Here is a 16559-nt window from a genome sequence, read left to right on the forward strand (position 1 = left end):
GAGAATTGACAATCAGATCTTGGGAGTTAATGGGTTAATTGTCACCTTTCTCAATCACTAACTGAGTTCTGGTTTCTACGCTGATTGCTCCAGAGTGGTCAACGAACTTCAAGCGTTGCGCATGGAAAGTTTCCAAAATTAGGGTACAAAATCGTGTCATAGTCAACTGATGCCGAGTAAGAGGCTTACTGTGATATCATTTACGAATAACCTCATTAATAAAAAGGTTCACAGTTTTATTACTTCCTTTTATTTTTCTTGCTCGACTTTGTTTCAGGCTTGCCAGATTTCTTAGATGCCTTTCTATACAGATAGTACAAAATCACTCCAGCCAGGAGCGGCCAAAATCCTATTTGCAGCAGTAACTTTGGATCGAACAACGACTTCCTCTTAATGGACATGAGCTCGGTGGTAAAAATAAGTACAGAGTCGGCTACGTGTGAATAAAGCAAAAATAAGAAAATGTTAGGATTTGCTTTTTATTCAGTAACGTAGAATGATATTAATATCATGATTAGCAGAAATATTTCTTTATAACCCCATACTATTCTAAAACAAATAAAAGTTGTAGTCCTAAAGGCAAAATATTGTTTCTGCCATTATTTTCTTTATCCATAAACTATCTGCATAATGAAGAATGGGGCTGCGCAGAAATCTTGCTAAGAGAGCGAAAAGAAAAGGCTTCTTAACCATTCCCATTCTGTATTATAACAAGAAATTTAAAAGAAATTTTTCCCTATTTGGCTATTACCACATATCCAATAGATATCTTGTTCATGATTGGTCAATGACTCATGCTCAATAAAAATTTAATAAGTTATAGATTGCAACACAGGATTTACGTATTGCATGTGCTCAGAATTAAAGACAAACAAAAAATGCTAAGTTCTAAACATTTCAAAAAACTTTAAACTTGGTTGAAATGTCATAATTATTTTATCAAATTGCCATTACAAAGAAAATATGAGCATTTTCCGACTCGTTGGAAATTTCTGATTCTAAGTGATGTGTGACTGAGGACATACAAAGAGATTTGAAAAATGCCTTAAAAATCAAAAATCATACAAACTGCTTTTGCATTTAATGATTAATGGCTGCTTGTGACGTTCTGAAATGTTTTGGTCGTCCAAGTTCAATTAACCCTTTACCTCCCAGAAGGGATTAACACAAAACTTCTCCCTACAATATCCATACATTCTTCAGCAAACAGGTGATGAGAATATTCAAACTTATCAGGTAGAAGCTGCTATCTTGATCTAGCATCAAGTTCTCATAACTAATTTATAAGGAAATGTGTAGCAGCTACAGGGGAGAATTAACAATCAGATCTTGGGAGTTAAAGGGTTAAGTAAACTTCCCAAATATCACTTGTGTCATAAATCAGGACTTGCACTTGTGCGCGGGCAATTTTCTGTATTTATAGGCCCCCTTAGTTCCCCCATGGTCATTTTTACAATCAACATTTACTTACGAGGAATAACATTCTGAATTCCACGAGCTCCATACCCTAGGTGAGGAGGGATGATCAATTTTCTTTTTTCACTGAAAAGAGAAAAAGTAGAATTGAGGACTGTTGAAAAATATCAGCCTGAGCACCGCTTCTTTAAACTCATTTGAGGGAGCCACAAAAATGATCAACCAAAAGGGTTTTTGAATTTATTTGTAGAGAATAAACAATGTGAAAAGAAGAATAAGAAAGGCAGTTAAGACAGTAAGGGGCTATGAAGCCCAAAGGGAGTTTTACTTAAAAGTTGCCATGCCAATCTTGTTGTCAGTTATGTTTGCAAATAGCTTATTTCAAATTAATAGAACTTGGAAAATAGTATCCATCCATGGGCACAATTTTTTGCACCCCAACTTGTCGCTTAGAAGTAAAATTTTGAGCAGGTATTTTTTTTTCACTTGAGGAAATCCTGCTAAGCTAAGACCCATTTTAGAAGAAGTCCCTTCCTCAATGGCACTAATTGCTAATGACAAAAACCTGCTCATGATGAAAATATTTGACCTTATTGTTGTTTTTTATCACATACTGTAGTATGTATAGCACTTGGATGGTATATTTGGACCCAACATATTGACCAGCTCTCAGTTGGTAGAGCACTGCACTGGTATCACAGAGGTCATGGGTTCAAATCCAGTACAAGCCTGAAATTTTTTTCAGGTCCTATTTTCAACTACTCATTTCAGTAGAGTTCTTAGCTGCGAGGATCCTTTAATTTCATCTCTTCGCTGCAGTGCAAATATATGAATTTCATATATCTAAAATCATTATACGCATACTGTAATATTTCTAAATCTTACCCTATGCATATTCCTTTTATACCCATCTCCCAACCTGTAAAAAAAAATTACAGAAATAAGTGGAAAAGTTAAGGTGGCAATTACTTGTAAAGTGGTGAACTTTCTGTCACTGCAGTTCACATAAAATCACAATTTGGGAAATCTTAACATCTCTAAAAGGGCTTTAACTGGGAGCTTTTAAAAGAAGTATTACCAACCAGGCAAAAGAAGAACTCAAAATATTGGAAGTCATTATTATTCATCACCTGGATGGTTTATTTGGACCCAACATATTGACCAGCTCCCAGTTGGCTTGTTAGCTCAGTTGGTAGAGCACTGCACTGGTATCACAGAGGTCATGGGTTCAAATCCCATACGGGCCTGAATTTTTTTAAGGTCCCATTTTCAACTACTAGTTCAGTGGTGTTCTTAGCTGTGAGGATCTCCTAAATTCATTTCTTCATCGCAGTGCAAATATATGAATTTCAAATATCTAAAATCACTGTACAGTAATTACACTTTGGTTTTTATTTTCAATGATGCTCAGTCTACATTAGATATCACAAAAGGTAACCTCATATAATCAAATTCACCAGAACACTTGACTGAGGACACAGTGGTTCCTTTCTAGTTTAGCTTTTAATGTTTCCTCCTTATAATTTTTATACCTCACTATGCATGTATACATCACCAACAAAGTGTCACATAGTTGTAAGTAAACTTCTAGTCGCTAAATAATTCACAAATCACGAGTCAAGAGAATACTTCATTCACATGAAATGAAGAATTGGGATATCTTCGCATCTCTTAAATGGTTTTAACTAAGAGCTTTTAAAAAAGAATCAGAAACCAGATAGTAAAAGAAGTCAAAATATTGCAATTAGAAAAATTTTCATTTGACTAAGTATAAGTATTGACAGTAACTAAGTTTAATTTTATGGTTTCACCTCAAGTTTCTATGTGATTGGCCAAGAACACTTGCTCCATATTCTCAACAAATCAGATTTAAAAATAAAACCAATTGCCTGTCAAATGCTCATTTAGTGTTCTCATGCTTTATGCAATTTAATTGTTGCCAAACTGTGTTCTCATCAGCTCATGATTTTAAAATGTTTTACCTTTTTTGCTCTAGAGAGCACTTGACTGATAACTTTGGCTTAATGGCTTTATGAATCCAAAATTAAATCACCCTGATAGTATAGCAAAATAATCAGAGGTCCTGATGCAAGTTACCTTTGATAACCTTCCCGTTGCCCAACTGGAAGTCAAGTGGCTCCCTTCCTTTTGCCAGGGATGAGTCGAACATTTGTCCATTCACCAGTGTACCCTAAAAGAGTTCATTCAACAAATTAAGGAAATTCAAACATTTGCAATAGCTACATCTTTAATAAGAATTGAGAACAGGTTTTTACTTTTTTTGTTGTTTACTTTGTGCTGTTGTTGTTGTTGTTGTTGTTTTTTTTTTTGACAGTTTATTTTTGTCTTTTTGTTTAGGCAGTCTAATTTAAAATGATAACAGAAAGCTAAAGGGAGAGGATGCCAAATTCTATTTATTAATGACAGCTTGGCACCCAAGTGGTTAAAACAATTTTGGTTCAAATTTCTGGCTTGAAAAATGTAAGGATGTGAGAACATCCTTTCCTTAGGAATTCACTGTAATGCTTTCAAGTAAGAAGCAAACAACATGAAGTCAAACATGTGCATGCTGTATAGTGAACAGAAACAATGTTGTCATTATCTGCTTTGTCCTCACAGGTAGCAGGCTTTTACTGAAATGGAAAGGTCACATATATAGAATACTTCATGGAAAGTCTGTCCATGTGGCAATTATGCACAAGTTGGAAGTATTAAATATTCAAGGAGTGAGACTTCTTAAAAAACTCAAAATTTCATCTACTTAATTAGTCTTCATTTTTGCATTCTTTCCTGATTAGTGTGAAAGTTTCTATAATTTAAGAAATTAAATAACTGCATTCTGTGCAAACCCCAGAGGGAATTTAAGTAATGTCTTTAATTCCTTGGATTTGATTTTGCCCCCTCACTTAATTATATTTACAATACTTATCTAATTTAACACAATCTACTTGATTATGTCCATTGCCCACCAGTTTCCAAATTTGGCAATAAAATATTTCATTGAAAAGAACACCAAAAGCCATCACAGATCAGAGGATATTCAGATTACTGTGCAGACCATCTCTTCTAATGCTAAAATTATAGTGGCCCAAGCTTTTTTTTGTTTACAACTATTTTGAGAATATTCTTAACAAAATTGTTGTGTCACTCATATTCTACTGAGTTTCAAAACCATACTTTGAATGAAAAATCTAGTGAATGTTTTAATGAGACTGAAGGAATTTCCCCTCTCAACTCCATTTTGTTTGTCTTAATTCAAAAATATATACACAGTCAGGTATTTGAACTACTCTTCAGAAATGCACAAATCATACTATTTCTCTGATACATATTACAATTAAAATCTTGTGCTTATTAGATTGGTATATGTATGAATACAATTCATTGTTACATTGTATGAGTTACGTTGTATGAATCACATGTGAACCAGTTGAGATCTATGCTTTTAAGTCCTTACAAATTATATTTCATGTAAACTAGAAGATCAAAGCCATGATATTAGCCTAATCACTGCTGCCAGGAGACGAGATTTGTAATAAATTATTAATTTCTAGCATCACTTTAGACCACCTGTCGTGACACTCCTTCTCAAATAGCCCAGACTATTATGTAGTGTGCATGTATTTGAACAAAAAAAGCAAAAATGTTCTTAGTTATTTAATTTTCCACTTTTTCTCCATGTGGAGCGCTTGAAAAAATATTATTTTAAATATCGATGAAACAAATACCGCGATAAAAGGACAAAAAAAAATATCGCGTGATATTTTAGTATCTTTCGCCTGCGAAGGACTAATCCTCTGGTTCACATTTACCACAGAAGTGTTATCAACTGGCATGCACAATACATATCAACAGTTTAATCGATATTTCAACAACCTTTAGCTTACCCACTTTTGGCTGACAAACGAATATCGATTTTTTTTCAGTATAACATATTTTGCCATGAAGTTCACCCAAACTCCTCCCGTACGTACCGTACGTATGCAAAATTAAAAACATAAGCTTCTAATTTTCTCGACTGCATAACAAAATCCGCGCGGGTAGGTTATCGCGACAAATTTCGTTAATTTTCCCTCAAATAATATCGATTTCACAGACTTAATAAATGCTCGCTTTTTTTTTTCGAAGAAAGATAAAATCCAAATTCAAAATTGCAGAAATTAGCACCCGATCGATCACAAAGAAACTAATTTAAGCGCAAGAAGCTTGTCTGAGATTTCAATCTCTTCACATACCTCAACATTAGTTTATAGATCCTTCTTCTTTTTAGCTCCAGCAGCATACCCACATGAAAAAAAAAAGTACCACAGAACAACAATCTTAAGTTGTTCTTCATTGGAGATCATCATCCAATTTACGCGATCTTTGAGTGTAATAAAATGTCGGCTGTAATCTAATCGTGGCAAGCGGAGGCAGGCGCAACTCTTCTTGTACTTCGAGAAAGCCTGGGAATGAACCTCAACTCAATATGGCGGACGAAGAGAGCCCAGAAGAATCGGAGAAAAAGATTGACTCTGTATCGCATCCAGAAGTGATGGTTCTCTTTGGTGAAGAAATTTGGGGAACATAGTGGAAGATCCACTCCTTATATATATATAATTTTATATGCCTTTTAATAAACTTTCAGCTGTAGTTGTCATCCAAAATGCGACAGTGCACACTTAAAGAAGGTAATACAAAGACAAATCTCACCTAAACTCTTCAGGGAAGGAGGTCTGCATATTGTCTCTTGGTAAGTGGATAAGGAATCAAATGATGTCAAGTTTACATAGTATGGTTTTACATAGTTTTATATTTCTGATTGATGTAATCAGATGGCCCCTATACACTGTACTTGCAAAATCAACATATCAGTCCACTGCATTGTGTGGCGGATTGATACATATTTATGTTTTCAGCCATGAAAATTTGATACTGAATCAAACAATATAACCTAATATTCATTTATTCGACCATTAGCCGACCATTAAGAACCTGTCTTATTAGCTTTCTGCTTGAAAACTTGTCAATATTCATAGTACAACACTCAAGGTGGTAGAGGGTCAAATATTAACTTTAACTGTTCAACTTATACACAAATCTAATACGTCAATAGAGATGATGGAATTGAAATGCTTACTACCAAATAGCATAACAGCTGATCAGTAACAAAGTAGACCTTTAAGGGAATAATTAATGAGTATCAAAATACTCCAATGACAGCAAGCTATAATCCACAAATAATTACAAACCAAGGTGCTACAAATAGTGACATATCAACTTTCGACCTCAACACCTGATGAAGGTGTTGATGGATTAAATAGATGTTGATCGATCAATTAGCCTGACTCTGACATTATGAGACAAACAGTATAATGTTTGTTTACCAATACACAAATCATAATGTAATATAATTTTGTAAATAAAAACTAATAGGAAGTACATTTGGAAAATCTATTGGTTTTCATTTGAAGGACAGAAGCTAACAGAGAATCATCAACCTCTCACATAGTAAGTCAACAGTAGATGTAGTTTTGTAGTATTAAACAGTATAATAGTTTGACCCTTTTACTCCTTAGACTGACCAACGTCTAATTTCTCCTCACAGTATACTGAATCAAACATTAAGGTTATGAGAATTAAATAATGATCAACAAATACCGGAGCTCTTGAGTGTTAAGCAAAATCTCCATGTCAGCACCATAGGAAATGTATAGAAAACAGCACGGAGAATATGCACACTGATCTTTGGGTGTAAAGGGTTAATTATCTGGGTGAGGGGCTCCTCTGCCTTTTTACCTTCCACTTTTCTTATTTTTAAGTTACAGCCATTGAATATATGGTGGTAAGGTGGTGACAACTTTGCTTTCCATAGTTTCATGTCTTTGCGCCCATTTTGTTATTAAGTTCCTTTGATAACTACAAGGTGATTTTTAATGATTAATAATAGATCTTATATTCATCTGAAGGTGTTAGACTCCTTATAAAAATTAATGTACTTCTTTTCTTTGCAGAAATCTGTAAGGAAAATGAAACCCACAAGATTCTACCTGAGACAAAACATAGAACCCTTGGGCAGTTTATGCATATGCATTGGTAGTCTCCCAGTTGGCCTTGACACAAGCAAATACAAAATTTTGATTGGCAACATTCTAGGAGAAAGTAAGTTCTGTTTTGTTTGTTTTTTAGATGCTTCTAAACAAGTATCTTTGTTTTACGAGGGGCTAATGTACGTTTCCTGAGTCCTCGTTCCCCTGACCATCTGCCATGTCCATTCAGCTATTTAAGAGTGACAGTGACCCTGGTAACAAGATTGATGACACCTTGGCGACCTAATATTTTACGCATTAAAATACTCAAAGGGAGGCTTTTGGTTGTTCTCATCTTTTTTCTTGTAATTGTTTTGTAGCCATGGAATTTTGTGAGGTGAAAAGTGTGTTTTCAAGTTGTGGTGAGTTACTAGTAATCCAAGAGCTCAGTTCATGTATCTAATAATTAAGACACATTATTATATCACTGGCAGTGCCCATGGGAAGTATAAAGCGAATTCTGTGTTCTTTCTGTAGAGCATTTCCTAGAAGTACTTTAAAAAACAGATGAACTGAAAAAGACTGACTGGAATCAAGATTTCTGTTTTTTGCATATCGGTATTCTCTTCCTACAGTTAAGGAGTTATGCCTATTTTGATTTTTTTGTTATTCCCCTATAGCCTGGACTGTTCCCCCCTGGAAGCCAACCCCTTCTAGTACTGGTAAACTCCAAAAGTGGTGACGGTCAGGGGGCAGACATGTTCACAGCTTTCCGGAGACTGCTCAACCCTAATCAAGTGTACAGCCTCTTAGAGGGAGGCCCATTATCAGGGTATGTTAAACTCACTCCCCCCTCCGTATTCGAGACGAATTCCCACCCGAATTTGTTGAGGTTACACGGAAGTTGTTTACTTAGTAAGAACTATCTCCTTAGACTCTTGTGTCCACGAGAATTGACCGAGGCCGAGCTAATCAAGCCATAGTGCAGGTATGGGTGGGTGCAGAATCTTTCCAGTGCAGATTGCACCCTTTAAAGGGCGATACCCATATTTACATGAGATAACCCAATGTCTCCCCCCAAGCCTCGCTTTCAAGATGGAACAAGCAAGGAAGTGGTAAAGATTGATGTAAAATCTTTAGTCCAAAAAAGGCATGGCGGTTAGTTTTCCTTATATGACGTCGTCCTGCAGAAGAGCGATTTATATTTTGTTGTATAGGTTGCTTACCAAATTAATCATTTACAGCTATTCTATACTCAAAACTATAAGCCTTGTCTTCTTCTGTCAGCTTTGTCCCATCGTCTTTGAATCTCTGAATATCTAAAATATAAATCGATTTTTATCTTTGTTTCAGAGTTTATGCTTTCAGATCTATTTCTGATTTTCGTGTCTTGATCTGTGGTGGTGATGGCACAGTTGGCTGGGTGCTGTCATGTTTGGATGATGTTGTTCAAGAGATAAAGTGTAAGCTACCTGCATTAGCAGTTCTTCCTCTTGGCATTGGTAAGGGGATTTTTTCCAAAGTATTCGTGTTCCCCACGATTTAAAGAAAATTTATTTCCAGAGTCAAAAGTACCTTTGTACGTTTTGTTTTTCTGCGATATGTCATAGATTTCAAGACTCGTTCGACAAACTTGGTCAATGAGATGGAAATCTGAAACTAATCATGATTTAGTCATTCGTGTTTTCTAAGCGATAGAGACCCTGGAAAGTCATGCAGATTTTCCCTTTTTAGGCCTGAAAAGTTCGTGGTATTTGAAAGTAAATCAAGTAGTATTGATTACTGAAAGTCTGGAACTCTATACGGTAATTATATGCATTTTCAAGTTACGATTAATAGCAGAGGTTTAAATTAGTAGAAAAACCGTTATAGCGTATTTTGAAAAGCTGCCGTTCGGGTGTTGTAGCAAAGTGAAAAGAGAATGGGTGGGAAATTGAACGAGACTCTCGTATGAATGAATCTCTCTCGTGATTTCTATAGTAGCAAGGTAATGAATGGGAAATTGAATGAGATTCCCAGCTTATATGTATTCATCTCTCTCGTGATTTCCATAGTAGCTAGAAAATGAGTGGGACATTGAACGAGATTCTCAACTTACAGGTAATGATCTCTCTCGTGTTCTCCATTGGGGAGGTGGTTACTCTGGTGGCGAGAGTCCTGTATCGCTTCTCATGGCCGTTGATCAGGCACACGAAGTGTTTCTTGATAGATGGTGTGTCATGTTTGATTCAGCGGACACTAACGACAGTGCGCTTGGCTCGATGGGAGGAAGAGAAGACGATCCTAGTATTTTTACCATGAATAATTACTTTGGCATCGGAATTGGAGCAGAGCTTTGTTTAGATTTTCATCTTCAGAGGGAGAAAGAACCAGATAAATTCCAAAGCAGGTGAGGATACAAAGGATTCAATTTACAGGTTACAAAATTAGTCATAGTGCCTTCGATTGAAGAAAAAGAGTGTTGATTGCGAAAGCCATTGAATGGTAACAAAGGTTCCATAGTCTTCTGAGATGTACTGTTGTTTCATCTTTACTGTGTTTAATGTACTAAAACTCCGGATAAATTTTAACCTCCGTTGAAAGCTCTTTTGAAAAGGGATAGGTTGAAAAAACCCCGACTTTGTGTTTTGCAATTTATTGTTAGTGCGACTCTGTTGAATCTCTAATTCCCCCTTTTTTTTTTTGGTTTCTTTTTGTTTCAGGCTTCATAACAAAGGAGTTTACTTTAGAGCAGGTATAAAGAAAATGGTGAAAGGCTACTCGCGGACATTTACTCAAGAGGTCGAAATAGAGGTGATTAATCTGTAGAACGATGGTATTGAATGGCTGATCACAATAAAAGGGTTGTACTATAAGACCTCTTATTGCCTTTTGTTTACCCTGCAAGCGGGCTCATGTTTGGGTTTCACCATACTGCCCCTTTTCGGCCACAGCCGCCTATTTTACCATCGACAGCTGCTTATGGAAAAAGGTTATTGAAACCCCTGTATCAGAATTTACTTTCTTAGCATCGAGTGTTGGTTCAAATCATTATCGTCTGTCAGTTGTATTCAACTCTTAATGATTGCATGCGTATCAGTTGCACAATTTTTTATTTCATGCCCTAATCACACCTGAGCGTTTTGTTTTGGCGTTTTGCGGTGCTTGTTTGCCTTTCGTCCTCTTTAACTTTCTAGAGACCAGTATCTTGTTTACTTCCTTTTCGCTGCAGATTGATGGTAAAAAAACTTGACTTACCAACACTAGAAGGAATTGTAATTCTGAACATAGGCAGGTAAGTAAAAGCTGGAAATTGAGGTCAATCAAATTAATTCGAATTGATTTTGCAGTGGTTAGATTTTCAATTTAGTTTCAAGAAAATCGCTGCACATCGGCTTCAACAAGTAATTTTAAGCTGCACAGTTTTTATCCCCGGTGAAAGTATGATTCGTGTAGTTCAACATTATTTGTTTCATATAGTTATGATCTGATTCCTTTACGGGAACGAACAACCTTTTAAAATTTGTCTCACTCACATCGCGTGGCTTCGCAGCAGTCCCCAACTATTATCTGGGAGGCCCGGGTTCGATTCTAGTGAAGTCTGAATTTTTGAGGCTTCTTTTCTGAGATTACTTTGATAGCAGCTGACCTGCGATTATCACTTCGTTACTTGTAAAGTCTTTTATTCTTTTGTATAAATTTTGCGCTTTAACATTTTTTTTTTAATTTGTTTTCCGGCCAGGTGGGGAGCAGGCACAGATGCATGGGGACCAGACAAAGAAGATGTATGTAGTACTTCATGAATTTAGTGGTGATATCTGCTCATATTCTTCGCACCAAACAACTGATAAAATAACCATGACATGTTGTCCCTAGAAGATGAGGTCTGCAAAAGACTCTAAGATTCAGCGCATTAGCTATAAAGAAGCCAATAAGTGCGAAGAGTAGAATTGTCCAAACCGCCAATAGCGCGGGAAGTAGCAAATGACCAAACCACTCTTGGTTTCAGTATTGCCCGTGATTGGTTCGGAGAGTGGCTTGAATTATCTGGACCAATCGCAAAGCGAAGTTAAACGAAATAAATGCAATCCCGGATTCCTTTTCCACACACAATTGAAATTGCTTGAATCTTTTTGCAGGGTCATGCTTCAGCTTGTCACTGTGACGGTCTTGTCGAGGTGGTTGGACTTCAGGGAGTAATGCACCTAGTGAGTCAGAATCACCACCATCTTTACCCTTCACGCCCTAACATCAGTAGGCATATGCACCATACTGTTCTCTCCAATCTGCTCTGCGTATTTTTTTCTACAACTGCTACAATTTTTGTATCCTGCCTTTTCCTTTCTTCTTAAATATTTGCATAAGAAACGTTTTTAATTAGCGATAAAAATGGTGCCTTATTTCTTAATTGAGACGAATTCTTTATTAAAAGGGTCAAATTCAAAGTGGAATCAGGACTGGTATTCGGCTAGCACAGGGAGCCCAGGTATAGATGTCTGGTTGTAATCCAGTAAATAACATAATGAAGCCATAAGTTGATTATCCTAATTTCTGTTTTTCACGTTACTCTGTTCCCACCAGTGGCGTAGCGTCATTTTTTTCTGCATATTTACTTTATAAAATCAGTTGATAAAAAACTATCATGTAATACCACCCCTTCCCTCACCACCCCTTCCCTCCCCCCCCCCCCCCACACCGACGCAGAACCACAATTTCTTTAGAAATTTACCCTCTTCATTCATCCGCTTCAATGCTTTCTTTTTAATTGATGACAATTATTTTTACTTCATTACAGATCAACATCAAATTAAAATCAGAGATGCCCGTACAAATAGATGGTGAACCTTGGATGCAGCCTCCTGGAAATGTGATTGTACGGCCCATACTAACACAGGTATTTACTGTGTAACGACGCTGTAAAAGATTACTCTTTGGGGAAAATGAAAGGCTTGTGATTGGACTCGCATATCTCAGTGTTAAAAATGCACCTAGAACATTTCGAAAAATCAATTCAGTTTTATCTTTTTACCTGAGAAACTTTTTAATATTATTTTTTTTGTCAACATTTACATCCAAGAATTCAATAAAACGTTTATAACCGGACGACTTTGGTTCAGAATTCTTTGGAGAGTTAAGAAAATATTGCTAGAACCCAAACGGCCATCGAACACTTCTCGAAATTTCATCGTAAGTTCACTTATTTTTTTCTTTAGGCGCTGATGCTATCGAAGAGGAAGGTTAAAGTAAAAAACAAAAGAAGACCCACAAGTTCGTCTCGCCCTCCTGCAAGCCCCAGCGCAACAAGAACTATTTTTTATGATGATTAAACACTTACCCCGGGTTTATGGCAGCTTAATTAGAAACCATACTGGATATTTTTTCCCGCTCTGATTTGTACTTAACTTGGTAATCTTGTAAAGTTTCATCCAGTTAAGTATTGCTTTAGCCGAGAAAATGTAATTCGAAATTGTAAAGGAAATTACTGTCATTTGCATCGCTTTGGGTTTACGCTGTGTTGTAAACAGTGCAGACTAAAATTCCATCTTTATAGTGCGTTAAATTGAACCAATTGTGAAACTCTACCAGCACGAAATGCATGCTGGTTGAGAAATCACACGAACATCACGTGGTTGTCATATAGGCTGAAACAAGGAGAGCGGCTCAGTCCTCACCATTCGAACCTCTTCAGTGTACATTACCATTCGTGCTATTGGAGTCAATTTCTATCACCGGCCATGATTTGTTTATCGAAGTGGTATATAATGATTCTGAACTAGTCTCGGCCACATTCTGTCTTTCCCCGTTCCGCCCGTAAATGCGCAAAGGCGTTGTAGTAGACGCTACGTGCTAACGAACCAAACTCGTAACTTGGTATTCCATAGTCGTATGTAGGAAAAAAAGGGTGGCGCGAGAAAAAAGTGAGAAGAATACGATTAACTAACGTAATTTCAGATAGGAATGAAAACACTTGAGAGTCGACGATACGTGTACCCTGGTGTTCCACAATCGTATATCACAGGTGCGAACTAAAATGTTGAAATCTCTGTCTCGAGGTGGAGTTGAAAAGTTAGCTTGTCCCGTCAATGGAGTTTTTACAGAAGACACCGGTGAATTTGAAGATAATATAAGTTCGAGTATATTTCAAAAGAATGTTGTATTTGTAATTATATGTAAAAAGTGGTTTAACTGCAGAAATATTCATTAACAAGCTAATATGCATGAACGCCTCCTATTGATTTACCTTTTCTCCATATGTTTCATTTTATAAAATGATCAGTTCATGTAGATGTGATCCGCGTGAATTAAATTTGTGAGAAAACCTTTTTTTTCGTCGTTAAAGGCATAGCTGGTGATAGGCTCGCGGTAAGAGGAGAGAAGAGTAAAAGAGAGCGAGCAAAAATCGGCGAGGTTCTGGGAAGGTATGACACCTTCCTTCACTCTAATTCGATTTTAGTCTCACTTACCCCAAGTTTATGCTCATCCTCACTGTGTCAGGCTTCCAGAGGCAAGGTTAGCTGTGTAGCACGAGGAAGAGTGTAGAATGGCAGGGAAGATTTTCCGGTTTGCTTCTAGTGGGTTGTACAGACGTTAAGTTATTTAAGTTAAGTTAGTTTCACTCAGGTTTGTGGCTCGATTTACTCAGGTTTAACTGAAGGTCTCTTTCAAGTGTGGTCATAATTAGCTGTGTATCTCTACATGTTACACCTTCGAGTCCTTCACTGGAAATATAACTTTGGAGCGTAAATTCTAGTCCCCCAATAAATTTAACCGCAATGGCAAATTATTGAATTTCTTAAGTTCGCTCAGCGGTTGACAAGAAGGAAATATCACAAGCAGTCACTAAGGACAAAAATTCATGACGAGTCAACACCCTAAAAGGCAGAACAAAGGGTGGTGCGAGACTTCTAAACCAATCACAGTGCAGTAAAGATTTCATATCTGAGGGTTTTTTAAATGCTTACCGTCACTCCCACCCACCCTTGGTGGAAGTCTTAGGATAGAAACGTAAAGCTTAAAAATGTTTCCTAACCTCCCGGAAATATATATTTGTTACCCCTTTTTTTACATCGGGTATAACCAAAAACCTCCAAGAGAGTCGCGTCAAGAAGATACATTATGGTTTTAAAAGAAAACAGCTCAGTTTCTGGGAAAAATTCAGACTGAATAACTCATTAAAACGAAAAGTTCAACATTATGAGAGATACAGAAAGCAATTTTGTATCAGTTTACTTGTCACAGGTCATTGTGGCACATAATCCACACTATGGATGAACCCGAAGCGTGACTTAGAAACCTTGACAGGGTAAACTGAGAACGGACTCATGTGTAAGGTCATAAAGATGTTTTATTGAAGTCTTCGTTAACGTTTTACAGTAGATCTGGAACCCTTCTTCGTAACTCGGTGTTACTTCCCTCAAAAAGCCACTCACACATTCAAGTTATTTTTACTGTAGAAGCCATGTTAATGATCACGTTTGAACAAAGTTAAAAAAAATACCACATACTACAATGAACTAGAATTCTCGTTGTGAGTTAAAAAAATCTAGAAATGGACTACAAAATTAGATTTAAAAACACTACTAAATATCTAAGTTAGTGGTATTCTAAGACCTTTTTTCTTTTTTTGTCGATTTTCAGGTTAATGTTAATAATAATGTAAATTATGTAAAGAGGCAGGCTTCAGCCATGACAGAGGTCACTAATGACTATAATTCTCGCAAACGAGTTATAAAAACTCTAAGACAGGACCTATTTAAATTATTTTCATTCTGTAAAAACCTCTAACAAACGAACTCTGACCTTGTTTATTTCCTCTAACAATTCTAAACGTAGTTTGCATGCAAAGTACTCGCAAGCTTGTTGTGGAAGTGAACTATCAGATTGTTGTTGTACCAATTAATATCCTATATCTGACTTGTTACTTGTTACCACAACATCTTTCTGATTTCTTTTTTAAGGAATTTGCGTTCATAAAGAACGTAGTAACATAACGAAAATAGACGTCACTCTACCTTTTAGCAATCATTATGCTCTCATACGAGTTATAAAAATTCTAGAAATGAGCTAGTTAGGTCATTCAATATATTGTTAAATCTCTGATGCATGACGTCTCATCCAGTAATTGTTTCTTTTTTTTTGTGTGTGACATTTTTACCTTTTTTTTTTTCAGCTAGAGATACTAACGAAATTAAACAACTCGACACGTACTCTGAATACTGGCCGGCCGAGTTGTAGTAATGCTCGAACTATTCAGATTATTGTTGTACCGCCTAATGTCTACTAACTGTGGAAATCTTAACCGCAAGTCTAAGTTCTTTAATTTAATATACAACCCAAAATTAACGTCACTTTAACTCCTTATGACTTTAATGCTCGCGGATGACTTCTAAAATGTTAAGAAATTAACTATTTAGCTTACCAGCGTACCATCAAATATCTTGTAAGTGGACGTCCTCAACCCGTGCATTTGTCTTGATGTACAGGGCTTATACCCTGAGAAAGTTCAATTTTTGTTTCAAAATTTGCAAGAGTGATATGATAAAATTTAATGGTACAGGACTCTAGGCTGGCTACACCCCTGATATTGTTGTGCTCTGTTTTGAGCCATCCGACTTAACTGCGGTGTAGCAATCATGGTCTTTAGAAATACGCTAAAACTAACAGACTTAAAGTGTCAGGTAGATGTACATGTTACAAAAACAAACAAACAAACCAAAAACGGGGAAAAAAAAGCAAAAGAAAGATGAACTACCACGACACGCCTACTCAGATATATGTTCCACTCCAACTATACTTAATTACCATAATATACCATAATTACCATAATTACCATAATTACCATAACTATACTTAATTACTAATTATTGTTAAAATTAAATCTAAAAAAAAGGGATTAAAAAGCAGATTTTTTTTACTAAGATGTTACCATACGAGCATACGTATTGATTACTAGAATTGTTTTTTCCCTTTTCTTTGAACTTTTTCTAGTTTTTCTCTAGCACTCGCGGTCTCCATACTAATGGCAATGTCTTTGGCTCTTGTAGACTGTCAGACGCAAAAGAAAAAAGCATGCTAATCAATGAATGCAAAAGTTAATTATCGATTAGTTGTTTGTTTGATATACTGACCCGACAATCAGTCAGTCTAGCATTAAAT

The 16559-nt window shown here is 36.3% G+C and overlaps 3 protein-coding genes and 1 long non-coding RNA gene across 4 annotated transcripts in view; 2 read left to right on the plus strand and 2 right to left on the minus strand.

The window, feature by feature from the left end:
* LOC136281182 (uncharacterized) overlaps nt 1-16559 on the minus strand; it is a 293318-nt gene that overhangs the window by 150211 nt on the left and 126548 nt on the right. The window lies entirely within an intron of this gene.
* Nucleotides 228-5806, minus strand: LOC136281194 (uncharacterized). The gene is made up of 5 exons (XM_066167452.1): nt 5652-5806; nt 3514-3607; nt 2302-2335; nt 1472-1542; nt 228-433 (listed from the first exon to the last, which is right to left on the minus strand). The coding sequence occupies exons 2-5, from the start codon at nt 3584-3586 to the stop codon at nt 240-242; spliced, it is 372 nt and encodes a 123-aa protein (XP_066023549.1). The 5' UTR covers nt 3587-3607; nt 5652-5806; the 3' UTR covers nt 228-239.
* Nucleotides 5905-7551, plus strand: LOC136281343 (uncharacterized). The gene is made up of 3 exons (XR_010717693.1): nt 5905-6148; nt 6870-6906; nt 7410-7551. It is a non-coding gene; the product is annotated as an uncharacterized lncRNA (long non-coding RNA).
* LOC136281237 (diacylglycerol kinase theta-like) lies at nt 7984-11179 on the plus strand. The gene is made up of 6 exons (XM_066167549.1): nt 7984-8256; nt 8778-8926; nt 9525-9813; nt 10127-10217; nt 10636-10698; nt 11146-11179. The coding sequence occupies exons 1-5, from the start codon at nt 8183-8185 to the stop codon at nt 10654-10656; spliced, it is 624 nt and encodes a 207-aa protein (XP_066023646.1). The 5' UTR covers nt 7984-8182; the 3' UTR covers nt 10657-10698; nt 11146-11179.

The sequence above is a fragment of the Pocillopora verrucosa genome, chromosome 5, assembly GCF_036669915.1.
Source record: "Pocillopora verrucosa isolate sample1 chromosome 5, ASM3666991v2, whole genome shotgun sequence".
NCBI lineage: Eukaryota > Metazoa > Cnidaria > Anthozoa > Scleractinia > Pocilloporidae > Pocillopora > Pocillopora verrucosa.